The sequence below is a fragment of the Hemibagrus wyckioides genome, linkage group LG28 (assembly GCF_019097595.1).
Source record: "Hemibagrus wyckioides isolate EC202008001 linkage group LG28, SWU_Hwy_1.0, whole genome shotgun sequence".
Classification (NCBI taxonomy): Eukaryota; Metazoa; Chordata; class Actinopteri; order Siluriformes; family Bagridae; genus Hemibagrus; species Hemibagrus wyckioides.
In genome coordinates, this window is record NC_080737.1 from 16,085,872 (window position 1) to 16,112,292 (window position 26,421).

The 26,421-nt window shown below is 41.7% G+C and overlaps 2 protein-coding genes and 1 long non-coding RNA gene across 14 annotated transcripts in view; 2 read left to right on the plus strand and 1 right to left on the minus strand.

Annotated features, from left to right (window-relative positions):
* Nucleotides 1-13,654, plus strand: part of mast4 (microtubule associated serine/threonine kinase family member 4) — a 98,633-nt gene extending 84,979 nt beyond the window's left edge. For 9 of the 12 annotated variants that reach the window (XM_058382684.1, XM_058382686.1, XM_058382688.1 and 6 more), the window contains 10 exons: nt 2,161-2,286; nt 2,782-2,891; nt 3,862-3,983; nt 4,229-4,446; nt 5,010-5,183; nt 5,817-6,043; nt 6,149-6,271; nt 7,430-7,566; nt 7,693-7,877; nt 7,979-13,654. In XM_058382684.1, the coding sequence (XP_058238667.1) occupies nt 2,161-2,286; nt 2,782-2,891; nt 3,862-3,983; nt 4,229-4,446; nt 5,010-5,183; nt 5,817-6,043; nt 6,149-6,271; nt 7,430-7,566; nt 7,693-7,877; nt 7,979-11,532 (4,976 nt within the window). In that variant the 3' untranslated portion in view covers nt 11,533-13,654. The remainder of the gene's footprint in view (nt 1-2,160; nt 2,287-2,781; nt 2,892-3,861; nt 3,984-4,228; nt 4,447-5,009; nt 5,184-5,816; nt 6,044-6,148; nt 6,272-7,429; nt 7,567-7,692; nt 7,878-7,978) is intronic. The other 3 variants (XM_058382685.1, XM_058382687.1, XM_058382690.1) reach the window with 1 other exon arrangement.
* A 1,016-nt stretch (nt 13,655-14,670) lies between these two features.
* Nucleotides 14,671-20,271, minus strand: cd180 (CD180 molecule). The gene is made up of 5 exons (XM_058382698.1): nt 20,152-20,271; nt 19,912-20,075; nt 19,315-19,427; nt 17,238-17,398; nt 14,671-17,160 (listed from the first exon to the last, which is right to left on the minus strand). The coding sequence occupies exons 3-5, from the start codon at nt 19,405-19,407 to the stop codon at nt 15,426-15,428; spliced, it is 1,989 nt and encodes a 662-aa protein (XP_058238681.1). The 5' UTR covers nt 19,408-19,427; nt 19,912-20,075; nt 20,152-20,271; the 3' UTR covers nt 14,671-15,425.
* Nucleotides 20,272-20,452: 181 nt separating this feature from the next.
* On the plus strand, nt 20,453-25,684 carry LOC131348097 (uncharacterized). Its single transcript, XR_009203886.1, has 3 exons — nt 20,453-20,679; nt 22,012-22,344; nt 24,387-25,684. It is a non-coding gene; the product is annotated as an uncharacterized LOC131348097 (long non-coding RNA).
* The last annotated feature ends 737 nt before the right edge of the window (nt 25,685-26,421 follow it).

Here is a 26,421-nt window from a genome sequence, read left to right on the forward strand (position 1 = left end):
TTGAGAGATATAAAGAGAAGAGAAACCTGGTCACGCTCGCTTCAACCATTTTGTGGTTTTCTCGCTGCAAAGAACCGCCTGCATGTGAGACCCGGACGAAACCGCGGCAGAGTTTCCCTCCCGCTGATTCAATCAAAACAAATGGGGACTAGCGTGACATTCAGCTTGGCCTCACAGGAAATTGCATTGCATAATTTATGGCTACAAGAAAGCTGTAGAGAGATTGTTGTCAGAGTAAAAAGCACCATGTGCTACACAGAACAAATTGCACTTTAGGAAAAAAATAAAAAGTGGACGTTTCACATCTCTCTACAGAGAGATCCAGAGCTTCCTTTTATGTGGTTTCGGTACGCATGCAGTGATTAAAGCTTCAGTCTGTGATTTTATGTGTAGAACATGTGGCAGTTTAAAGAAAGCATTCGCACCCCAGTCTCTGTGGCCATTCAGATTTTATAAAATAAAAAGAAAAATAATTTAGCTTTTCAGAACCAATCAGAACAGAGAGGCATGTCTTATCCATGTTTCTGACTTTATCTAGAAAGATATTCACATGTCATTGAATGCATATATGTGTATATGTATGTACACTATATTGCCAAAAGTATTCGCTCACCTGCCTTGACTCACATATGAACTTAAGTGACATCCCATTCCTAATCCATAGGGTTCAATATGACGTCGGTCCACCCTTTGCAGCTATAACAGCTTCAACTCTTCTGGGAAGGCTGTCCACAAGGTTTAGGAGTGTGTTTATGGGAATTTTTGACCATTCTTCCAGAAGCGCATTTGTGAGGTCACACACTGATGTTGGACGAGAAGGCCTGGCTCTCAGTCTCCGCTCTAATTCATCCCAAAGGTGTTCTATCGGGTTGAGGTCAGGACTCTGTGCAGGCCAGTCAAGTTCATCCACACCAGACTCTGTCATCCATGTCTTTATGGACCTTGCTTTGTGCACTGGTGCACAGTCATGTTGGAAGAGGAAGGGGCCAGCTCCAAACTGTTCCCACAAAGTTGGGAGCATGGAATTGTCCAAAATGTCTTGGTATGCTGAAGCATTCAGAGTTCCTTTCACTGGAACTAAGGGGCCAAGCCCAGCTCCTGAAAAACAACCCCACACCATAATCCCCCCTCCACCAACCTTTACACTTGGCACAATGCAGTCAGACAAGTACCGTTCTCCTGACAACCGCCAAACCCAGACTCGTCCATCAGATTGCCAGATGGAGAAGCGTGATTCGTCACTCCAGAGAACGCGTCTCCACTGCTCTAGAGTCCAGTGGCGGCGTGCTTTACACCACTGCATCCGACGCTTTGCATTGCACTTGGTGATGTATGGCTTGGATGCAGCTGCTCGGCCATGGAAACCCATTCCATGAAGCTCTCTGCGCACTGTTCTTGAACTAATCTGAAGGCCACATGAAGTTTGGAGGTCTGTAGTGACTGACTCTGCAGAAAGTTGGCGACCTCTTCGCACTATGTGCCTCAGCATCCGCTGACCCCGCTCCGTCAGTTTACGTGGCCTACCACTTCGTGGCTGAGTTGCTGTCGTTCCCAAACACTTCCACGTTCTTATAATACAGCTGACAGTTGACTGTGGAATATTTAGGAGCGAGGAAATTTCACGACTGGATTTGTTGCACAGGTGGCATCCTATCACAGTTCCACGCTGGAATTCACTGAGCTCCTGAGAGCGACCCATTCTTTCACAAATGTTTGTAAAAACAGTCTGCATGCCTAGGTGCTTGATTTTATACACCTGTGGCCATGGAAGTGATTGGAACACCTGATTCTGATTATTTGGATGGGTGAGCGAATACTTTTGGCAATATAGTGTATGTATGTATGTGTATATGTATGTATGTATGTATATACATATATATATATATATATATATATATATATATATATATATATATAAATATATATATATATATATATATATATAGTGTATCCATGAGCATTTTGGACACTAGCTGAAAATGTGGGTGTGGCTTTGAGTCATTATTATTCAAATATATGCGCATGTATTTTCATACATTTCACAGGCTTCCAAATTTCACTGATTTTATGCCTTTATACTTTAGGTTGCTGTTAATGTACAGGTTCCTGAGTGTTTATCGTGTGTGTTTGTTTGTGTTTGTGTTTGTGTGTGTGTGTCAGCAGGAGGAGCCTATGAGGTCAAGCACCACCAGTTCTTCCACAGTCTGGACTGGAACAGTCTGCTGAGACAGAAGGCTGAATTTATCCCTCAGCTTGAATCCGAGGATGACACCAGCTACTTTGACAGTCAGTGTCTGTCTGTGTATGTGTGTGTGTGTGTGTGTGTGTGTGTGTGTGTGTGAGAGAGAGTGAGAGAGAGTGTATCAGTGTGTGTGTGTGTGTGTGAGAGAGAGAGAGTGAGAGAGAGAGAGTGTATGAGTGTGTGTGTGTGTGTGTGTGAGAGAGAAAGAAAGTGTGTGTTTGTGTGTGTATTTGTGTGTGAGTCATTGGTGCACAGAAGAACTGACGAACAAAAATATCACAATATAACAAGAACATTGTTTATTCCTGCTTTGTGTGTGTGTTTGTGTGTGTGTGTATTAATAACTAGAATGTACCACATCCAGAAGTTTTGGCACCCCTTAATACAACAAGCAAAACTGATTACACACAACAGTGTTTCTGCTCAAACTCACCCCTACTTCATAAAGTGCATTTTTCTTCAGTAACAAAGCCATGAAGGTCAATTACGCTGATTAACAAAGCAGAGGTCAGTTAAAACTCCTCATGTTTGTTTTGCAGCCCGATCTGAACGGTACCATCACCTGGAAACTGAGGAAGAAGACACAAACGATGAAGACTTCAATGTGGAACTGCGGCAGTTTTCCTCGTCCTCACACCGATTCTCTAAAGTGAGTTTGTTCTCAGGCAGCAGCTTTCAGCACACTGATACAAGTGACCGAGCTTACGGTCATTTCAGACACATGCAGCTGATGCAGTGGACAGAAACATGAAATACTACATACTACATAAAGCACAGAGCTACAAGAGACAACACAGAGCTAAATACACTACACAGTACTACATAAAGTGTGTGTGTGTAAACATGTGCAAGTACAATAATATATACACTGATCAGGCATAACATTATGACCAGTGAGAGGTGAAGTGCTTAAGACTGATTATCTCCTCATCATGGCACCTGTTAGTGGGGGGGGTATATTAGGCGGCAAGTGAACATTTTGTCCTCAAAGTTGATGTGTTAGAAGCAGGAAAAATGGACAAGCGTAAGGATTTGAGCGAGTTTGATGAAGGGCCAAATTGTGATGGCTAGACCACTGGATCAGAGCATCTCCAAAACTGCAGCTCTTGTGGGGTGTTCCTGGTCTGCAGTGGTCAGTATCTATCAAAAGTGGTCCAAGGAAGGAACAGTGGTGAACCGGCGACAGGGTCATGGACGGTCAAGGCTCATTGATGCACATGTGGAGTGAAGGCTGGCCCGTGTGATCCGATCCAACAGACGAGCTACTGTTGTTCAAATTGCTGAAGAAGAAGTTAATGCTGGTTCTGATAGAAAGGGGTCAGAATACACAGTGCAGGACGGGTCAGGGCTGGTTTGGCAGCAAAAGGGGGACCGACACGATAGTAGGCAGGTGGTCATAATGTTATGCCTGATTTGGTGTATATATAACATAAGATACAAAAATAGAATCTATGAATTTATGAATTAATTTTAGACCAAATGCTCTATTTATTCCCTAATCATTTCTATATATTTATCATATGTGACACATTACCCCCACACATTACATTTGTTGTGAATTCTTCTTCCATATCTGACTTTTCGTGTCCATGTGCTCTGAATTAAATGACGTCCTCTAGGTATACAGTAGTCTGGATCTGTCCCGTGGTCAGCTGGAGGAAAAAGGAGAGCAACCGGAGAAGAAGGGCGAGAGTCCCCTCACTGTGGACTCGCTCAGCTGGACTCCAGACTTCACTGAGATGTAAGCTGTACTGAACAGATTCGACAGAAACGCATGCAATTCTTGATAAATATTGGATGTGATAGTAGATAGTTCTTCATAATTTTGTTAAAAAAAATGTAAATACTCTGCATATGTTAATGATAGACATTGCCCCTAATCTGCTTTACTATATTCAATATATTTCCTGAGTTTTTATTTTTTTCCTGTGTGTTGCACCGGTGAGAATTGGGATAATGTGTGTGTTTGTTTATTTTCATCCCCAGACCGTCGCTGTCTCACTCGTCTGACATAGAGAGCACCAGCACAAGCCGACACTCAGGACTCCTGCCAAAGTTTGCCATTTCAGCAGAGGTGGATAGTTGTGAGAGTTCGCTGTCCCTAGACAAGGCCGGTAAAGTGGCCTTCACTGTAGGAGAGCTTCCTCAGGACGAGCCCGAAGCCACCACACCGTCCAGTCCAGTCAGCAACGCCACCCTGTCAGGTGTGGCCTCCACAGCTACTCATTATTACTATTACTATTATTACTTAATGCTTCAGGCTTAATTATAGCTTACACTATATTGCCAAAAGTATTGGCTCTCCAAATCATTGAATTCAGTGGTTGGATTTGGCCCCACAGTTCCAGTGAAAGGAACTCTTAATGCTTCAGCTTCATACCAAGACATTTTGGACAATTTCATGCTCCCAACTTTGTGGGAACAGTTTGGGGATGACCCCTTCCAGTTCAATGATTTGAATATTTTGGCAATATAGTGTATCTGTTAACTTGTAAATACTAACAGGGTCTTAGCAAACATTTCATCTTTTTGTTGTTTACTTAAAAATTTTTGCTTCATTTTCTGGATTGTTGTCTTAGTGGAAGAAATTATATTTTTTAAAAAAGCTTATTTGTTTTGTACATTAATTCTTTTTCTTACTCAAACAGGAAGTAAGTGTATAAATACCTCCATACCAGGACTACAGCTCACAGTGCTTTACCCGTCATTAACTAAACACAGTGTGGTAACAATATAAAGTGTATAAAGTATTTTTCTGCATGAACAGGGAGTTTCTCTGAGCACTTGGACCAGCTGATAACACGGCCAGAGGGAGTGGACAGTCCAGACCCTGGCAGCAAGCCGTCCATTGATACAATCAGCCATCTGACCTCCCCAAGAGCAGAGAGCAGTATACCGAAATCATCATCCACTAGTGCTCTGTCTCTCATGATTCCTGCAGGTGTGTGTGTGTGTGTATATCTGTGCATGCTTGTGTGTGTGCCTTCATGCGTGTGTGTAGGCACATGCTTTCATGCATGTCTATTCATTTGTGCGTGTGTGCGTGTGTGTGCAATTTCATATGGATGTGTCTGTTCTTTGTGTGTGTGTGTGTATTTGTGCATATCTGTGCATTCTTGTTTGTGTGTCTGCCCTTTTGTGTATTGGCACATATGTGCACACAAACACTTCCATGCATGTGTCTATTCTTTTTCTCTGTGTGTGTGTATTTCTGAGTCATTGATGCACAGCAGGTCTAAAGGAACCAATAATATCACAGTGTGTGTGCATGAACAAGAACAGCATTATTCACACTCTTTAGTACACGTCCTGACCTGTAATCATCTTTAGAACTGTTTTTTGTGTATATTTATAACTACACCTTGTCCCTGCGTAGTGTGTTAAGGAGTTTGTCAGAGAGATGAAAGATCTTTGAAATCATGCCTTATCTCCTGCTGTGTGTCCTCCATTTTGTGGAATAGCTCTCGGCTAGATGAGTACAGAAAGCTTGGTGTGTCTTTACTGGATATGGATGAGCATCATAGTGTTAATTATATTGTACATTCACATCATCACACTTGTATTCTTCCTGCAGATGTTTTCGGCACATCCCCACTGGCCAGTCCCATGTCTCCTCACTCGCTGTCATCGAACCCCTCCTCCAGAGACTCCTCCCCCAGCCGAGACTCCTCTCTCTCTGCCGCCACCTCACGCCAGCCAATCATCATTCACAGTTCAGGGAAGAAGTTCGGCTTCACGTTGCGAGCTATTAGAGTCTACGCTTGCGACAGTGATGTCTATACCGTCTATCACATGGTCTGGGTAAGGGCGTGTTAAGCTGGTCAGCTAATCAGAGCAGTGCTTCTGACCAGTGCTTCTTTTCTGTCAATACTTTGCTTAACATTGATTTTTTTTTGTTTTGGTCAGAATGTGGAAGACAACGGACCTGCTCAAAAGGCCGGACTTAAAGCTGGAGACTTGATCACTCATGTCAATGGGGAAACAGTTCATGGGCTGGTCCACACTGAAGTGGTGGAACTGTTGCTTAAGGTGAGAAGACTGTCTTCATGACAGTGTCACATTTAAGAGTAATAGCTGGGTAAGCCGGCCTAACCCGAGAGCTGTTTCAAAAGCGTCAACCCACGATACCAACATTGCCTTTGGCAAAAGTTAGGTGATATTATGGGCGTTTTTTTGTTGACAGATTGGTTGCATGGGTGGTCTGTTCTATTTTTAGCCCAAGCTTGGTGGCACGACTTCCTGTAAGGACCCTTGACATGGAATGCTTGGCTTGGGTTAGGTCTTTGTAAGCAGACATACAGATTACATATGCGTCATATTGCTCATACTTTGGGGTGGGTGTAACGGATTATCTACATTTACATAATATCTTATGGGAAAATTCGTTTCGCAATACAGATTTTCCAGCTCCATCGTGCCTCCGCTAACACAACATAGCTACTTAGAAGTGCTGAATGCCTACCCTTATATTCTCTACTAGTTCACTCTTCCACTGGTTCCAAATTCACAGTGTTCAAGTTCAAAACGAAACAAAATTACTAGCTACTGGAAGCTGTGCCTTCACCAACCCCTCAGCAGTCACTTTTCACCTTGTGCAGTTACTCAGGGGCAAACTACAACACTACTCGATCCTTCACAGCCCAGATGCACTGACCATTCAAGTCTGGTATTATGATTTATATGTTGGGGGAATTGGGCCAGTTGAGTTTATTAAAAAATATTACACCAGGGTACAAGAGGAAAGGAGTGCAGGCACAGTCAAGGTCTGCAGGGGCAAGCAGGTGCGAGAGTAAAAATGTTAGTGAGGTCCATGCTGTGGAAAGGTGACCCACTTCATATTTTATATACTAGAATGCTAAATGTTTAGTCCAGCAGTTTTTAATCTTTTTTGTGTTGTGTTTCAATTCTTAGATAAACCATTCTTATTCAAGTCAATGAAAATAAGAGTTAGTTCATTATTTTGGTTTCTACATAGTTGACTACATCCTGCCTACATTATCAGGATGTCATTCTGTCCATTTTTGACACCTGGGAGTGCTACATGGGAGGTTTAACAAGAAAAAAACTATCAAACTTAGAGGTCTGGGCCTCATAGCTAGTTTTGGCAATGGCATCTAGAGCATCTGTATTTCTATAGATAGATGCTAGAAATAAAGCAGTAAAGTAAAACTATATCTTTGTTCTTAGAGTGGAAGCAAGGTTGCCATATCCACGACTCCTTTTGAGAATACTTCAATCAAAACGGGTCCAGCTAGAAGGAATAGTTACCGAAGCAAAATGATAAGGAGAACCAAGAAGCCCAAGAAAGAGAAAACGCAAGAAAGGTATGGCTTTTCCTTTCACAAATTGAAAATTTATAAATGTATTGCTGTATTATATATTCTGTTGTTTAATTTATCCACGAGGGCTGTTGTCATTCAAAAACAATTTCAAAACTTTTGCCTTCCTAGACGACGGTCGGTATTCAGGCGCTTCGCCATGCAGCCCTCTCCACTCCTCCACACCAGCCGCAGCTTTACCTCCTTAAACCGATCACTGTCCTCAGGGGAGAGTCTGCCAGGATCTCCCACACACAGCCTGTCTCCTCACTCCCCCACTACCTCCTTCCGGCCCACACCAGACTTTAATCAATCAGGTGAGAGCCTTACATTTTGACTGTCTAGATATTACTAAGTTGGTTTGTTTCTCAGTCACTTTTTATTCACACAGCAATGTGATTTTTAATTTTATTCCCAGGTGGCACATCTTCTCAGAGCAGTTCTCCAAGCTCTAGTGCACCAAACTCCCCAGCCGGCTCTGGCCATGTCCGTCCTAACACTTTGCACGGTTTGGGCCCCAAGTTGCCGGGGCAGCGACTTCGTCAGAGTCGCCGGAAATCAGCAGGGAGCATCCCACTCTCTCCGCTGGCTCGGACACCTTCCCCAACTCCTCAGCCCACCTCCCCTCAGCGATCTCCTTCCCCCTTGCTCACTCACTCAGTGGGAAGCTCTAAAACTACTCAGACCTTTTCAGCCAAGATGCACTCGCCCCCTACAATTGTCAGGCACATGGTGCGACCTAAAAGTGCCGAACCTCCTCGGTCTCCACTCCTTAAGAGGGTCCAATCAGAGGAAAAGCTCTCCCCATCCTACACGGGTGACAAAAAGCACCTCTGTTCTCGGAAACACAGCCTGGAGGTGACCCAGGAGGAAGTTCAGGCTGGAGTTGCATCTGGAGGTGAGCACACACTTCAGTGTGTGGAAGAGAGCTCTTGTGAACTTCCCGCCATCACCCGAGTAAGACCTGCCGAGCAGGGCTGCCTGAAACGGCCTGCGACTCGTAAGGTTGGTCGTCAGGAAATGGTGGAGGATCTTGATAAGGAGAAATTGAAGGCCAAAGTTGTAGCAAAAAGACAGGACTGGCATGAGAGACGAGAATCTCTCCAAAAGCAAGATGCTATTCAAGAGGCTGAATCTACACAAAGCACTGCTGGGTGTTGCTCTGTTGATAACAAAGCTGCCAATGCCACAGTAAAAGATGTTCTTTATAAAAAACTAAACACAAGAGCATGTGAAAGTATTGCAGACTCCATGAACAGCTCTGGGGAATCTGCCTCAGTCTTAAATGAGGGTATTAGATCAGCCCCAACCCAATCAGACCGACAGCTGGCCTGGCAGATTAAAGAGGGCAGTAAACCAGACAGGCTTGATTTCAAAGCTCCCAATATGGAATTTGCTCGAAAAAGGCAGTCCTTTGAGGAGCGTGAGGACTGTATGTGTCGAATCACCCCTGTTGTTCACGAAAGCCTTCATTTTAATACCACTAGGTCCAAAAGTCTCCAGCTGGATTCTGCTGGAATTACCACTTCTGGAATCAGCACAGATTCCTTGAGTCCGAAGCTATTCACTGGGCGAGGGGAGAGTGCCGTGGAGAAGCTTCAGATTATCTCGTCCACTGAGGGCTCCATCAGAAAGACTTCATCTGAGTACAAATTAGAGGCACGACTTGTGTCTTCCTTGAAACCACTGAAGGGCACACTGGACATAGGACTGCTCTCTGGACCTAGGATCTCCAAAACTGATACATGTCTCTCAAAAATAGCCAACAGCCAAGCTGATAGTGGTGGTCTGACTGGAGCCTTGCCAAACCAGAGTGAAAAGCAACCCCAGATTCCACCAAATAAACAGATACAGACTGCCACAGAGGTGGAAAGTCTTGGTACTTTGAGCAGCAAAAATGCAGGAAAAGATGAACCCACATGTAATAGAGACAGTGTTATTGGTCTGGTTAGCCATGAAGGCACTCATGACAAAAATAAGCAGGGTGAAGGAATCAAGTTACAGGCCATTTGCAGTAAAATGGAGCGAAAAGATTTGTCAACAGGTGGAAAAACAGAGACTAAGTTGAAAACAGTTCAGGAGATGAGGCCTGCTCGACACAGTACTCATTTTGCTTGTGGAAAAACACCCTCAATAAGGGAGGTCAGCAACGAAGACCAAGATGATGAGATGGAAAATTCAGAGGAAAAGCCTACCGTGCAAAACAACACTGTAGAAACAAAGAAGCCAGTGACCCATGACCAGATCATCAAGCAAAACCCATCAGTACCCTCAGGCCTCTGTAGTGTTGATAAAGATAAACATGTGAGTGAGATCCTTGTCAGTCCACAGAACCTGGAGCAGTCTGTTGTAAATAACAGCCAAATAACCATGGAGAAAGATACGGCACTGAATACTCTGGGATTAACTGTGGTTCCAAAGGAGGTCCATCAATCTAAAACTGTCAGAGATGATGCAACAGGAGCTCTGAGCTCAACAACAGTGCAGACTTTGCCTCCAAAACCAGACAGAACAGTTAGCATGCAAAAGTTAGGCTCGGATTTAAAAGGTGGGATTGGGGCAAGTGATGAAAGGAAACCACAAAGCACAGCTCAAAACTTACAGAAGATTTCAGAGATACATGAACAGCCCACAGCAAGTAGCACACCAGTGTTAAATGTGAAGTCGGAACAAGTTCACTCACAGGGTATAGTAAAAGAAAAATTTCCTCAGAGTTCAACTTTAACCACATCTCCTCTTTCAGCAACAGCTTCACCAGCACCAGATATTAAGTTGCCTCCAGATCCACCTCTTCAAAACAGACAGGATAAAAACAATGCATCTCCCAAAGGTACTCCTTTTAAGAGCACTTCTGCTGTGGATCCCCAGTCCCCAAAACATGTACACAAAAGCCCACAGTCATTTGTTGAAGCCAAATCAGACGGCACTGCAAATAAACTGTCTCAGCAAATAACGTCGAAAACACTAACCAGTGCTGTCTCAGGAAACAGACAGAAAAGTTCAGATTCTATCTCCAAAACAGATGACAGTGTCAAAACACAAAACGTTGGGGTGGAACATGGAAAAAGGTACAGTTCTCAGTGTCAGGTGCCATATGGAGTCAAAACACAAATCAAGGACAAGGATCAGAAGACTTGGATGGTTCCAGAAGGGTCAAGTGATGAGTCCAAAACTACATCGTCTAAAGATAAAATGTCAGTTTTGAAAGAAGATGTAAAATGCACTTTGCCAAACGAGACCCGCAGTACTGCAGAGGTCAAAAATGACCTGGGTGTCTTAGCTACTCCTCAGATGCTCCCCAGCAACAAGTCAAATCAGGATTCCGGTGGCAAAAGCAGTGAAAAAACTAGCAATACTGTGCAAGCTCAGTCAGCAAACTTGCTTGAAGAAAAGCTGAAAGTCAAGAATACTACAGATGTATCCAGTCAGAAGATCACTAAGCCGGTGATTGATGTTTGCAAGAAGGAGGTTGTTCCTGCAACAAAAAAACAACCACAACCGTCAGGTACTAGTTCCACTGGAAAGCAAAACCCGTCGAGCTCCAAGAACAAAGCCAAGTTAGAACCCTCTCCTGTTACAAAAGCCACCGAGGAAAGAGGACCGCAAGAAAGCAAAGCACCAGTTCAGACCGTCAAAAACAACTCTGACCTAAAACCAAAGGAGCAAAGAGCGTCCACGCTTCCTACAGTGAAAACTCAACCCCAGAGAGAGAACTTGCCTCAGACAGGCCCTCAAGTTGGTCCTGTACCTGTACCTACTGTTAAGGTTCACGCACCAAGCGGCTCTCCTACAGGCAAGGGTACTGGGGCCACAGCGGAGACCTCAAAGTCATCCGACTCCACACAGAAAGTAAACCGTAAAGACTCTCAGAAATCCACCGCATTGGCGAAGGATGGTGCGGCACCAGAAAAAGATTCACCTCGCACCAAGCAGTCCAAAGAGCTGCCCAGAGGTTTGAATAATAAAATGTGACACTGGGGATATCGATGGTTGCCAAATCACTTTTTCTAAGAAAGACTGCAAGGCAATCGTTTTTGTTTTTGTTTTATTTTTTCCATGTATTGTATAATAGCACCTTCCGTTCTGAGGACCGATGAAGCTGTTACTTCAGTGTTTGGTGAAGGGCAAGAAGCAATGAGTGCTAGTGTGTGTGCTAGTCTGTTGTATGTTTCTGAAAAATTCTAGGGTTGAATGTACCTGATTTGCTGCTGATTTGTCATTTCGTAGTTTCGTGCATCATGAAAAAAAAAAAAGAGGTCATGAGGTGTATAGAAATGATGTGTGCAATCCATCTGACATTGAGGGATTTGATGACTTGGAGTCGTTAATGAACTGTGCCAATTTAGACTGTACCAAACAAGAACTCTATGCTGGGTTTAGGAGTCGTCAGAATCAGATACGTAAAATCTATCAAGCATGACTCGATCCATATGAAGGTTGAAGCGAATCGCGGTGGTTTTGTTCACACTTCAAAAGCCACAGATGAAGTATTTGTAGCAATGGTGCTGATCGCTCAGCACACACTCTTCATGTAGATAAAAAGATACCACCGACATCGTTTTTTTTTTTTTTCCATCTCATTGGTGTTGATCTCGTTCTCGTTTGCTTTGACCTACTTAAAGGCAAAGTTTGTTTTGGGCCGAGGGAATGCACGCTTATCCCGTGCTTCTCACCTAGAACTATTTTATAATGGAATCATCTTAGGGTTCTGGTTTCATATCTAGTGGAAGGGACCTTAGAGTATTTTTGGGCTGTCCAGCTTGCTGTTCTTAGCAGGTTGTGTCAAAATTCACATTCCTTTCACATGCATTTACTAAATACTCATTTTTATGCAATGTACTGTACATAAAGCAATGTCAGTTGTACAAAAACGCTGATCCGTCGGATCAGGATTCTTCTGAATATGAGTGTTGTGTGTTTTATATGTATATATTTTGCTATGTCATCTATGTTTGTATACTGTAAGGTTTGTTGCTCAGCGGAATTTTCACGATGCCATCCGAAATAAGCTAGACGAAAAAAATCGAAAACAAGGCAAGATCTCGGCCTCTGATGTGATCTATACTTGAAGTTACACAGGCACTAAAAGCAGTAATCGCACTCATACGCAGATATGTTTCAGGCAAAAACGCCTCAGATGTCCTCTGACCGTTGCCGATGAACTAAAAGATCGAACAGAGGAATGTTAAATAGTGCAAACGCTCTATTTTTTATTTTAAAAAAATAATGAAGTGAATGTTAAAAAGTTTGCAACCCTGTGTATTATAATTGTGATCCCCCCCCCCCTTCGCTTTTTTCAGCACATTTTTCACTTAAGGATTTTAGGGCTAATTTTTTGTTGTTGTTGTTTTTCACGTGATCTGGTTCATTAATGTAAACCAAATCTCGTAGGTAGCCACGTTTATGATCAGTCAGGGTGGATTTTCACATCGCAGTCATAGTGTTCCTGTGTCCTGTCTTGTTTACTGGCCATCGGTTGCTCAGTCAGTCGAATACGATGTATAATCCGTATAAAAGTGGGACGTGTGATAATAATCTAGTGTCTTTGCACTGTCCGTTAGCTGTACCTTTAAATCCATGACTGAAATATACTGTCGAAATTCATTCGTTTTAAAACGTGAACGTAACGTGTGTATCGTCTCTGAGTCGCCAAGTCATTTTTGTAACACTTTCACATACACGGTAACGACGCGTAACGTTAGATAAGATGCTATTTGCTTTTTTTCTGTGTGTGTGTGTGTGTGTGTGTGTGTGTGATACGTGCTCTGAAATGACTACAGTAATCAGTCCTTTATGTCATATAAACTTAACTGACAGGATATTTTTTAGTGACTTAATCTATTATATTCAAGTAATATTCTAGTTACCTTTAGATTCAAGAAGAGTATACGATGCTTAGGAGCGCTGAATGTAAGTCACACGAGTCAGAAAATGTTAACGATAAAGCGATTAATGAGACGAATGAGATTTTAAACGGTATTAGGAATGGAAAACGTCCTCGTGAAGCTTTGCAAATGCAGTGTTTGTAGCCTGAGGAGTTAAAACGCACCTTTTTTCGTTAACAATACTTCGCATTCAGATGAAAAAAAAATAAGGAAGGACAAGACCATTAAAGTGATGTGAATGTTTAACAGAGCATCGATATGTTCGAACGTTTAATGGATGGATTGTCTTTCGGTCCCCATGCCTTTTTATTCAGACGACTGATGTAAGATCCTTAACGAAGCACATTTCTTTGTTTACAGCGAATTCCTGGATGTATATTTTGAATATTGTTTTCTTATTCATTTGCCAAATCTTTGTGTTCCACGTCAAAGGACATTGCGATGGTAGTGTTTGCATGGCGTCCCTCTCCAGAAGGTTGTGCAGTTTAAGATCGTCAGTCTACGGTATAGTCGAATCGATCCGTCGTGAATCTGTCGGCGTGAATCTTTGAGCGTCCCTGACGTGTGTTTTTTTTTTTTTTTTTTCTCCCCTGAAAGTTTCCTTTTCCGTCGTTCATTCTGTGAAGCTAGTGTTTGTATAAACGGCCCTGCTTCATCGTCTTCATCATCGTCCGTCTTTAGAATCTGTGCAATAAGAGATGTGGTTTTGAGTTTTGTATTTCACCCAATGGAAGCTCTATGGATGTCATAGATGTTGTATTCTATACAAATATTTATACTTCTAAAAAAAATTGTATAATTCTGAAAATAAACAGGCATGACATTACGTCGTCTGTCTTTTCTTGCGGTGCAGCGTAAACCATTGTTGCAGCTCATTTCTGAGTTTTTATTTCGAAGTGTTTATTTAAAAATCTACATAAACGGCATCGCTCTTTATCATTTATAATCACTCAACTTTAGGGGAAAAGAAAGGATTTTTCCATCTTTCGGAAAATAAAAGTCAGTTGATCACATGATGCAGATTTCGTTTATGATTAGAAACACCGTCCATCCTTGCCATCGTATTTGTTTACTCAAGCCATCTGAGTTCCAGAACTTTCCACATGGTCAAACCCACAGAGTTATAGATGGTTAAAACGTTTAGTAATTAAAATGTTTTATTTAGCTTTTTTTTTTTACCTTTTTATTTATAATATATGCAAAACAAATGTTTTCATTATAGTTTATTGAAAGGATACAAATATACAGATAGACCAGAGTATCACAACAGACTGTTTAGTGCGTTTATTAGTAGCACAAGTTTGGAAAAAAAAAAAATACTGTATGTTCTCGGGTAAACACTTCCAAAAGCTAACTTCACCATCACATTTATTTTATTTTATTTTATTTTATTTTATTTTATTTTATTTTATTTTATTTTATTTTATTTTATTTTATTTTTGTATTTTTATTTATTTATTTTTATTTATTTATTTTTAATTTAATTTTTTTTTTATTATTATTTTTTTAAAATTATCATTTCCCTAAAAATGGGCAGTAGCAAGTTAATGAATTTAATTAGCGTTACAATTAAAATCATGTCACTAGCAAGCTAGCAAATATAACTAAGTATAATTTTGCTAAAAACAGGTACTAGCAAACTAGTTAATTTAAGTCTAGCCATCATTTAACTAATAAAAATGAACAAGATAGCTATTGTAACACTACCATTTAAATTCATTAAAACCAGGTCCTAGCAAACTAATACATGTTAATCTATGTAGAATTTAATTGAAACGAGTCACTAGCAAGCTAGCTAATATAAATGAGCATCGTTTCACTAAAAACAGGTGCTATAGGCTAGCTAATGGAAATCTCAGTACTATTTAATTGAATTAAAAACAGTGTTGACTGGGAATTAGCAATTTATATTTATATATTGCAATAAAATTTGCGTCAGTGTTCTAACACTACGACAGACTGTTTGACACCATATTACTCCTACAGTCTTGAGTAGGCTCTGTATCTTGTGTGCATTTTATACCCAAAATATAACAGAGCTATCAGAATCGTGATCACTGCTGCAATCCCGAGGCCCAGCCCTAATTTTCCGTTTGAAAAGACACAATGCAGATCCACGTCTATAATCTTCTCGTTTGTAGCATCGCACAATGTCTTTTCGATGTGTTTCATTTTGCTAATGTTGTCTTTAACCCACATGATAAACTGATAATTAGTGCAGTTGCAGGCCAAAGGGTTAGAGCTCAGATCCACACGACTGTTAGACCCGAAGTCTTTAACGGTTCTAACGTCCACGAGGGTAATTTTATTTCCGGCAAAGTTCAGCTGGATCTCGATCAGCGAGTAGAAATCGACAAAGCCGAGTCTAACGAGCTGGTTTTCGCTGAGGTCTACAGTTTTAAGATGAAGAAGATCTTTAAAGACGTTTTCAGCGATTTCTGTGATGCCACACGAAGAGAGAACCAGGTTCTCCAGTAGAGGAACTTCATCGAAGATGTTTGTTTTTGCAAGAACTCCATCTTTTATAGTATTCCCTTGTAGATTTAGCACTCGTAGCTGGCTAAGGCCTTTTAGGATATGAACATGCTCCAGCAGGCTCAAGTTTGCGAATGAAATATTAAGAACTTGAAGACGTTCTAGACTGGTAAAAGGTGAGCTGTTGTTGAGGACGTATTTGGTGTGAGCGAGGTCGAGATGCAGTAGGTTTGGAGTGGCGTTAAACGGCAGTGGCTCCCACTTCATGCGTGCATTATAGCTGAGATTTAGGAATTTTAGCTCTGTGAGACCAGTCAGTTGTTTGTTACAGCAAGAATCTCCAGTAGTGATGCCACTATGGCTAAGTTGTAGCTCCTTCAGATGGGACAGAGGTTCCAAACAGTTTTCTTTAAAGCTGAGAACTTTTACGTTTCCACTCACGGATAAACTCGTCAACATGGGGAAGTTTCCCGCATTAATTTGGCACATGTCAGTAAAAAAATTTTCATCCAGTACCAGGTGAGACAGCATGGACATGTTGGACGAGCTGGATGGAAGTGCTGAAAGGTGAGCTCGGGTGAAATCTAACTTCTGAACTCTTGAGAAACAGCTAAAGCTCATGTTTGTGAGGCTTTGGAAATGTTGCAGCTGAAAGTTAACCTCAACCGCTGAGATGTTACAGAAAGACTGAAGGTCAGTGATGTAGCTCTTGCTGCTGTCCTCGTAGACCCCTAAGTAAAGCTTGTTGGTTTTCACTCCCTCTAACCCCTTCAGCACTACAGACATGTCCATTTTGTTGACGCAGCCACTTAAATCCAAGATGTCCACGTCCAAGTTCTGAAAAGCCTTCGCTTCGACGTCAATGAGGTTGTTTCCCTTGAAGCTGATCTCCAACCTGCTTGTTCTCTGAAGTTTCTCAATGTCAGCTGTATTTATCTTCTCGATCCCATTCATATCTAGAAGAAGCCTCTTCATCTGTTGCAGCGGAAGATTTTCCAGACCATCTAAGTTCTGAATGTCGCTTCCTCTAAGATCCAAAGTCTCCAAGAATTCAAGATGAGCAATCGGGATCTCCTGGAGGTTGCGTATCACTGACTCAGCCAGGCCGAGGTATTTTAGGGCCAGAGGTCCTGAGAAAGCTCTGTCTGATATAAAGTTCAGTGGGTTTGCTACCAAATAAAGAGTCTCGAGGTCGAACTGGTACTGAAAGACGTCCTCATATATGAAACTGATGCTGCATCTGTGAGAATAAAAATGAAGCAATTGTGAAATCGTAAGCTAGACTTTATGATTCAGGTGGTACATGTAAGATCTAACCTTGTTAAATCCAGTGAAACCAGACTCCTCAGTCTTGGGAAGGTTGAGTTGTATAGTGTCGGGAGGTAGTTGAAGCTGAAATCCAGAGTTTTAATGGAGTCTGGGATGTATTCTGGTATAAACTGCAGATCCAAACCACTGCAGTCTGAACTGTCAGCAGTCTGAGGAACAAAAAACGGACAGAAAAAGCACAATTTTTCATCAATGTGTAGAAGAACAATATCTTAATTTATTGCATGTTTACTCATGAATAGATGCACATTAAATCTTAAGAATATTACAATGTTCTTCCATCCTATTTATGCATCTCTCCATCCATTCATTCATCCATCCATCCTTTCACCCAACTATCTGCCCATCCATCCATCCATCTACTCTTCCATCCATCCATCCATCATCTACTCTTTCATCCATCCATCTTTCCATCTGCCCATCCATCCATCTTTCCATCTGCCCATCCATCCATCTATTCTTCCCTCTGCCCATCCATCCACCTACCCTTCCATCCACTATTCTATCTGCCCATCCATTCAACTATCCTTCCATCCATCCTTCAATCCACCTATCCTTCCACCCTTCTATCTACCCATCCATCCATTCACCTTTCCATCTACTCATCCATCCACCCTTCCATCCATCCATCCATCCATCCAACTACTCTTCCCTCTGTCCATCCATCCACCTACCCTTCCATCCACCATTCTATCTGCCCATCCATTCAACTACCCTTCCATCCATCCATCCATCCTTCAATCTACCTATCCTTCCACCCTTTTATCTACCCATCCATCCATCCATCCATCCATCCATCCACCTTTCCATCTACTCATCCATCCACCCTTCCATCCATCCATCTATCCATCAGTCAAGGGGTCTCTGGAGTCTATCCCAGGGGATTCAGGGGCACAACATGAGGGACACGCTGGACATAGTGCCAACTTATCCCAGGGCATAATATGGGATGCCAGACCATTTAAAACAGCAGTCAGCCTACAAAAGGTCACTGAAGTGAGGGAGGAAACTGGAGTACCCAGAGGAACCCCCAGAAAAAACACAGGTAGGAAACTCCACCCACACAAAAAAAAAATGTCCCATGGTCCCAAGTTGGTTTCCATTCCTCCGGCAAACTGGAACACCAGTGTACTGGTAAAAATGGTTGGGAACATTGGAAACTTTTTTTTTTCTTTTATTGTTTCAAATGAATGTTCTTGAAATGTCAGTGTTGTGTCTCAAAATGTTTCTGAAACCTGCTGGGAAAACTGGACATTCTGTAGTTTGACCATTTAAAGTCAGAGAACAGGGAAGAGTAAAATCAGGGCTCAGGAATCAAATCCAGAAAAGCAGAACCTGTGTTTCACAATTTCTGTTTTATTTAATTACAGTTTCCACTGTGTTCCAACACCAACATAATAATCCTACACTAATTGGCAAAAACATGACAAACTGGAAAAGTCTAAGGAATGATTAACTTTATTTCTAATGTGCCTTTACAACTGGAAGATTTTAAAATACGTGTGTGTGTGTGTGTGTGTGTGTGTGTGTGTGTGTGTGTGTGTGTGTGTGTGTGTGTGCGCGCATGTGCATTTATATCTTAGTGGGGACCAATAATCCTCCCTTGTGAGGATGTTTGGCTGATCCCCTGTTTTTTTTGTTTTTTTTTTATAATTATTGTATAATATAATAATATCTATTTATTTAATAAATATAATATTTATATTATTTAGAATTAATTATTTATTTTTTGTTTTATTTTATTTTTATTAATAGTAAAAATGTCCTAAAAGTATAGTAAAAACTAATAGTAAAAATAACTGTTGGTAATTTGTTGGAAATTAATTTTTAAAAAATATTTAAAAAATAATAATAATAATAATAAAGCAACCAAACATTATGGTTGCTGTGGTTAAGATTAGGACTAAATTTAATTTTAAAAAAATAATAATAACTAAAAAATAAATGTTAATAAATAAGTGTCAATGAAAGCTCCTCATAAAGGATGTGTGTGTGTGTGTGTGTGTGTTTTCCCAAATAAATTAGATTAATTAATTAATTAATCAGCAGATTAATGCAACCTTACCTTCATGCATTGCTTCTTCATCCATGGAGTCATCTCAGTACAGAACACGCAGTAAACTCCGATCCCCATGCAGATGAATAACGCTCGCTCCATCCTGCTTCAGAGACTGATAACTGCACTGACACACACACACACTCATGCTCTTCACAGAGATAAAATACAGAACCAGAAACTGAAATCATTCCTGTTCAGAAGCAGCCAGCTTCCCTCAGTTTGACACAGTTTGTCTTGTCAGACACACACACACGCACACACACACACGCACACAAAAGAGAGAAGTTTATTGTTTGGGTGTACTGAAGCAGAATTTTGAAGGAGGAAACATTCAGTGTCACTTCTGGAAATCTAAATGGTTAGGCTAAATTTAATGAGGGTGTGTTTCAGTGAATAAGGAATGTAAATGTGACAAGCTGAGACACACACACACACACACACACACAAGAGAATAGACACATCTATGAAAGTACACACACACACAAGAATAGACACATGCAAGTGCACAAGTGCACACACAAACACAGACATATCAATGAAAGTGCACACACACACACAGACACAAGAGAATAGACACATGCATTAAAACGTGCACACACACACCTGCAAGAATCATGAGAGACAGAGCACTAGTGGATGATTGGTATACTGCTCTCTACTCTTGGGGAGGTCAGATGGCTGATCAGTGGACGGCTTGCTGCCAGGGTCTGGACTGTCCACTCCCTCTGACCGTGATATCAGCTGGTCCAAGTGTTCAGAGAACCTCCCTGTTCATGCAGAAAAATACTTTATACACTTTAAATAGTTACCAGACTGTGGTAGGTAAAGTGTTTGAGGCCTCACGTCTCACTCTGCAGTAGACCTGACCACCAACAGGGGGCAGTATGGCATCGTCTCTGTCCCCTCGTCCTCCTGTGAGCATAGAGCAGAGTCTCAACCTCACATTCCATCTTCATCTTCTGCATCTGAATAAAGAGAAACTTTTTTTTTTACAGAGCACAGGATACAGAGCACAGGATTTGAGAGCTAACAGCTTCATGTCTGTGTGTGATCCAGTGTGTAGACATTCATTTAATCATCTTCAACTGAATATAAATAAAGCTTCAGATACGAGTTCAAATATTTTTTTTCTCTAGAAGGTGTGTGCATTTTTGTAGGATTTATGATTCAGTTTATTCATACAGTAACACTAATGCTTCCTGTTTCTCCAAAAAGAGAAAGCATACTGACCAGGCATAACATTACGACCACCTGCCTAATATTGTGTTTGTCCCTTCAACGTCTTCAGCAATTTGAGCAACAGTAGCTCGTCGTGAGTTGTGAGGGTAAAGGGGCAGCTGAAGGCCGTCACTTGCCCACAGCCTCTGATGGGTAATGTACAACTTATTACACACTTTATTATTTACTGTTAATAATAATAAAAAATAACAATAATAATAATAATAATAATATTGTATTGTTGCTTATTTACATAATTAATTTTTTCTTTATTTTCATTAATTAATTCTTCAATTTATTTATTATTAAATAAATTACTTACTACTACTACTACTAATAATAATAATAAAATACATGCATAGTAGTTAAAAATATTAAGCATTATTTATGCTTAATTACATGAATGTACTTATTATTATTAGGATTATTAATTCATTCTTTAATAAATTGATTCTTAAATCTATTATTTTTTCCATTATTTTTTCCATTGTAGAATTTATTATTATTATTATTACTGATAATAAAATAATTATAATAGTTAATTTCCAAACATTTTATTTATTTATTTGTTTTTGTTTGCTTATTTGTTATTATTATTGTTATTATTATTATTATTATTATTATTATTAGTATTATTATTACTGATAATAAAATAATAGTTAATTTCCAAACATTTTATTTATTTATTTATTTATTTATTTGTTTGTTTGTTTGTTTGCTTATTTGTTATTATTATTGTTATTATTGTTATTATTATTATTATTATTATTATTATTATTATTATTATTATTATTATTTCCATGCCCTACCTGGAACCCACCTACAGAGAGCCTTATCTTGCGAGCATGTGAGAATTTGAAGTACATTAAATTGGGAACGAAGAAAATTAACACAAGCAGAAAAGCAAAAGAAAACAAGAAGAGGAGAAGAGGAAGCAGAACTGCAGCGAGTGATGGAGATAATGACATAACAAAACAATGACATCTGTAGGCTAGCATAGAAAGAATCGCGACGTTAGCCTGAAATGAAGTTTGCTAGCAGGCAGAGAGGCGTGAAGCCGTGACTGGAGAGCGTTTGGAGAGCGTAAAGCTAATTATTCTCGATAGAATTGATCCTTCTGCTCAGATTGTTTTGATCTGAAGGTGTTCTGATGTAATGATGGTTTATGTAACTGGGAATTTTAAGCCAGCACTGCATCTAACACACACACACACACACACACACACACACACACGTTTCTCCTGGAGCCGCTTCATCATATCGATTCTTTATAAAAGCATCTGAGTCACATAATAGCAGTAAATCAGATCAAATGCTTCTTGTGTTCTGCTGCTGTCGGTGGAAACATCTCTGCTTACACGTCTGATATATAAATCTGATAGATCTTAAATTCATCCGAATCCACTGGATTTAGGTGAAGAAGTGTTCCAGGGTTAGCTGTCTTTGTCTTTCTTCACTCTTTCCTTGTTATCATTTCTTCCTCAGTTAATGATCAGACGTTCTTCCTGACTCTTCCTGTTACTCACACAGTCACGGTAACACTGCACCCTCCTCTAATGGAGCTCAGTCGTGACTCACAAAACACCATCACGCTACAGCCAGACGCCCACGTCCACTCCAGTCGTGATCATACACGTCCACTCCAGTCGTGATCATACACGTCCACTCCAGTCGTGATCATACACGTCCACTCCAGTCGTGATCATACACGTCCACTCCAGTCGTGATCATACACGTCCACTCCAGTCGTGATCATACACGTCCACTCCAGTCGTGATCATACACGTCCACTCCGGCCCACGTCTGCTTACCATATTAGTGAGTAAATACAATTACAATCTCTCTCTCTGTCTGTGTGTCTATCTGTCTGTCTGTCTCTTTCTTTCTCTCTCTTCCTCCATCTGTCTGTCTGTCTCTCTCTGTCTTTTGTACTCTGTCACTCATTCTGTCTGTCTGTCTGTCTGTCTCTTGTGCTCTGTCACTCAGTCTGTCTAACTCTCTGTCTCTCATGCTCCGTCACTCAGTCTGTCTGTCTGTCTCTCATGCTCCGTCACTCAGTCTGTCTGTCTGTCTCTCGTGCTCCGTCACTCAGTCTGTCTGTCTGTCTCTCGTGCTCTGTCACTCAGTCTGTCTGTCTGTCTCTCGTGCTCCGTCACTCAGTCTGTCTGTCTGTCTCTCATGCTCCGTCACTCAGTCTGTCTGTCTGTCTGTCTGTCTCTCGTGCTCCGTCACTCAGTCTGTCTGTCTGTCTCTCGTGCTCCGTCACTCAGTCTGTCTGTCTGTCTGTCTGTCTCTCGTGCTCCGTCACTCAGTCTGTCTGTCTGTCTGTCTGTCTCTCGTGCTCTGTCACTCAGTCTGTCTGTCTGTCTCTCGTGCTCTGTCACTCAGTCTGTCTGTCTGTCTCTCATGCTCTGTCACTCAGTCTGTCTAACTCTCTGTCTCTCATGCTCTGTCACTCAGTCTGTCTGTCTGTCTCTCGTGCTCTGTCACTCAGTCTGTCTGTCTGTCTCTCATGCTCTGTCACTCAGTCTGTCTAACTCTCTGTCTCTCATGCTCTGTCACTCAGTCTGTCTGTCTGTCTCTCATGCTCTGTCACTCAGTCTGTCTAACTCTCTGTCTCTCATGCTCCGTCACTCAGTCTGTCTGTCTGTCTCTCATGCTCCGTCACTCAGTCTGTCTGTCTGTCTCTCGTGCTCCGTCACTCAGTCTGTCTGTCTGTCTCTCGTGCTCTGTCACTCAGTCTGTCTGTCTGTCTCTCGTGCTCTGTCACTCAGTCTGTCTGTCTGTCTCTCGTGCTCCGTCACTCAGTCTGTCTGTCTGTCTCTCGTGCTCTGTCACTCAGTCTGTCTGTCTGTCTCTCGTGCTCCGTCACTCAGTCTGTCTGTCTGTCTCTCGTGCTCTGTCACTCAGTCTGTCTGTCTGTCTCTCGTGCTCCGTCACTCAGTCTGTCTGTCTGTCTCTCGTGCTCTGTCACTCAGTCTGTCTGTCTGTCTCTCGTGCTCTGTCACTCAGTCTGTCTAACTCTCTGTCTCTCATGCTCCGTCACTCAGTCTGTCTGACTCTCTGTCTCTCATGCTCCGTCACTCAGTCTGTCTGTCTGTCTCTCGTGCTCTGTCACTCAGTCTGTCTAACTCTCTGTCTCTCATGCTCCGTCACTCAGTCTGTCTGTCTGTCTCTCGTGCTCCGTCACTCAGTCTGTCTGTCTGTCTCTCGTGCTCTGTCACTCAGTCTGTCTGACTGTCTGTCTGTCTCTCTCTGTCTCTCATGCTCTGTCAATCAGTCTGTCTGTCTCTCTCTCTGTGTCTGTCTTTCTCTCTCTGTGTCTCTTGCTCTGTCACTCAGTCTATCTGTCTGTCTGCTTTTTCTCTCTTTCTGTGTCTGTCTTTCTGTCTGTCTCTCTCATTCTCTCTCTCTGTCTTTCTGTCTGTCTCTCTCTCTCTTTCGTGCACTCTCTCTCTCTTTCTCTCTCTCTCTCCCTCACTCCCTCTGTCTGTCTGTCTGTCTCTTTCTCTCTGTCTGTCTGTCTCTTTCCCTCTGTCTCTCCCTCCCTCTATCTTTCTTTCTCTCTGTCCCTCCATCCTGTGCTCCTGTCTGCCTGCCTACCTGTCTGTCTTTCTTTCTTTCTTTCTTTCTCTCCCTTCCATCCTCTGCCTGTCAGTCTGTCTCTCTCTCTCCCTTCCGTCCTCCCTCCCTCTGTCTGTCTGTTTGTCTGTATCTCATTCTCTGTTCAACAGTCCGTCTGTCTTTCTCTCCCTCCCTGTCTCTCTCCCTCCCTCCCTCCCTCCCTCCCTCCCTCTTTCCTCATTAAATGAAGTGCGTCAGTAAAGTGATCTATTTAAGTAAAGTGTTATGTTTTTCAGGGATATTTTGGAGCTGGATGCACCACATTACCGTTCTCTCTCTGGTGCCTGAGTCAGAAATGATTTCTGTGATGAAGCAAATCAACACCAGCGTGCGATGATGACGCCGATTTCCTGCTCTAGCACCTCGACCCCTCAAATTCATATTTAATACGTATTTGTCACGTACACAATCATACAAAGTACGACATGGAGTCAAATGTATTAAAAAAAAACAAACTGCTGAAAAATAGAAATAACACAAAATATAAGGAAATAAATTTGACATTTGCAAAAATTAAACAGTTAAAATATGGAATATAAATATAAAATATATATATATAAAAATATGTTGATATGAATTTAAATGAATATGAATGTTGCCTTGTTAAATATTGGTAATATGTATCAATCAGGCAGAACATTATGACCACCTGCCTAATATTGTGCTGGTCTCCCTTTTGCTGCCAAAAACAACAGCAACAGTAGCTCAACTGTTGGATCGGATCACACGGGCCAGCCTTTGCTCCCCAAGTGCATCAATGACCCTTGACCCTGTCACTGTTCCTTCCTTGGACCATTTTTGATGGACTCTGACCACTGCAGACCGGGAACACCCCACAAGAGCTGCAGTTTTGGAGATGCTCTGATCCAGTCCTCTAGCCATCACAATTTGGCCCTTGCTCATCAAACTCGCTCAAATCATTACGCTCGTCCATTTTTCCTGCTTCTAACATCAACTTTGAGGACAAAATGTTCACTTGCTGCCTAATATATCCCACCCACTAACAAGTGCCATGATGAGGAGGCTGATTGTATCCTATTGGCCTGTGACCTACTTCACCAGTGTTAATGTATTCATTGATAGAGACTTCAAAGCAGTCTTGTGCGTCGCTCTGAATAAGAAATGTAAAAGTGTATGAATTCCTGTCAGAGCTGCTGTTCTTGCGAATGAATTGGAATGTGTAATAATAATGGCATGGTATAAATGTTATGATATGATAAGACACCTTTGATTAAGGAGAGATTTATCCTGAGGATTCATTTGAAGCAGGAATAGTTCATCTCTCCAGGCTCATTCTGACTTCATGTCATCACTTGCTCTAAGTAAAGCTCTGTGGATCAAGGATCATCCCAGATTGCACAGTAAGTGTGTTAAATAGTGCTTCGTGTGCAGTTTTGGAATTGTTTAATTATTCTATTAATATTAATAACACTGTTATTGTGTTATTGTGATGCCAGTCAGAGTGAGATGAATAAACAGCAGTGTCATCAAAAGTAATTCCTTACATGAGATCAAGTCACACTTAGAAGCTGAATAACTGGGGTGTGTGTGTGTGTGTGTGTGTGTGTGTGTGTGAGAGAGAGAGAGAGAGAGAGAGAGAGAGAGAGAGAGAGAGAGAGAGAGAGAGAAAGTTTACCCAGCGGCTGTGTGTGAGCCTGAGATCTCTGGTATGAACAAAAACAGACAGCAGGCTTCTTCCAAGCCCCATAGCTAAAACAGGGAACCCCTTCCCAAGGACTCTTGGGAGATAGATGTGGTTTGTTGTGGGTGCTTTGATTTTGAAAACAGTGAATACACAAGGTTTATTTCCTGACTTTGCCTGAGAGCTCCAGGCTCCTGCTCCTCTCCTCAGCTCACATTACCGTGTGTCTTGGGTTCTGAATGTTCTCCTCATGTCATGTAGGTGGACTGGAGATGCTGAATTACCCCTAGGTGTTAATGTGTGTGTGCAGGGGGTTGTGTTACACCCTATCAGGGTGAATTCCACTAGAGTGTTTAGTTATGGATCCATCATGACCTGGACAAGCAGTTACTGAAGATAATTCTAATATTATTGAACTATCTGTCTGTTTGTCTCACATGATCTATCTCACATGTACGCACATTACAGCAGTGAAATGCTTTTCTTCACATATCCTGGCTTATTAGGAAGTCACGGTCAGAGCACATGGGGAGGAATGATACAGTGACCCTGGAGCAGAGAGGGTTAAGGGCCTTTCGTGCTCAAGGGCCTAAAAGTGGCAGCTTGGTGGTGCTGGGGCTTGAACCTCC

Bases quoted from the DNA above. Each gene is read 5' to 3' on its own strand.
- cd180 (XM_058382698.1), bottom strand. From the start codon at position 19,407: ATGGAGCGAGCGTTATTCATCTGCATGGGGATCGGAGTTTACTGCGTG. The intron at 17,399-19,314 runs GTAAGGTTGCAT...TTTGTTCCTCAG, and splicing joins TGAAGAAGCAATGCATGAAG to ACTGCTGACAGTTCAGACTG. The intron at 17,161-17,237 runs GTTAGATCTTAC...TTATTCTCACAG, and splicing joins GTTTCACTGGATTTAACAAG to ATGCAGCATCAGTTTCATAT.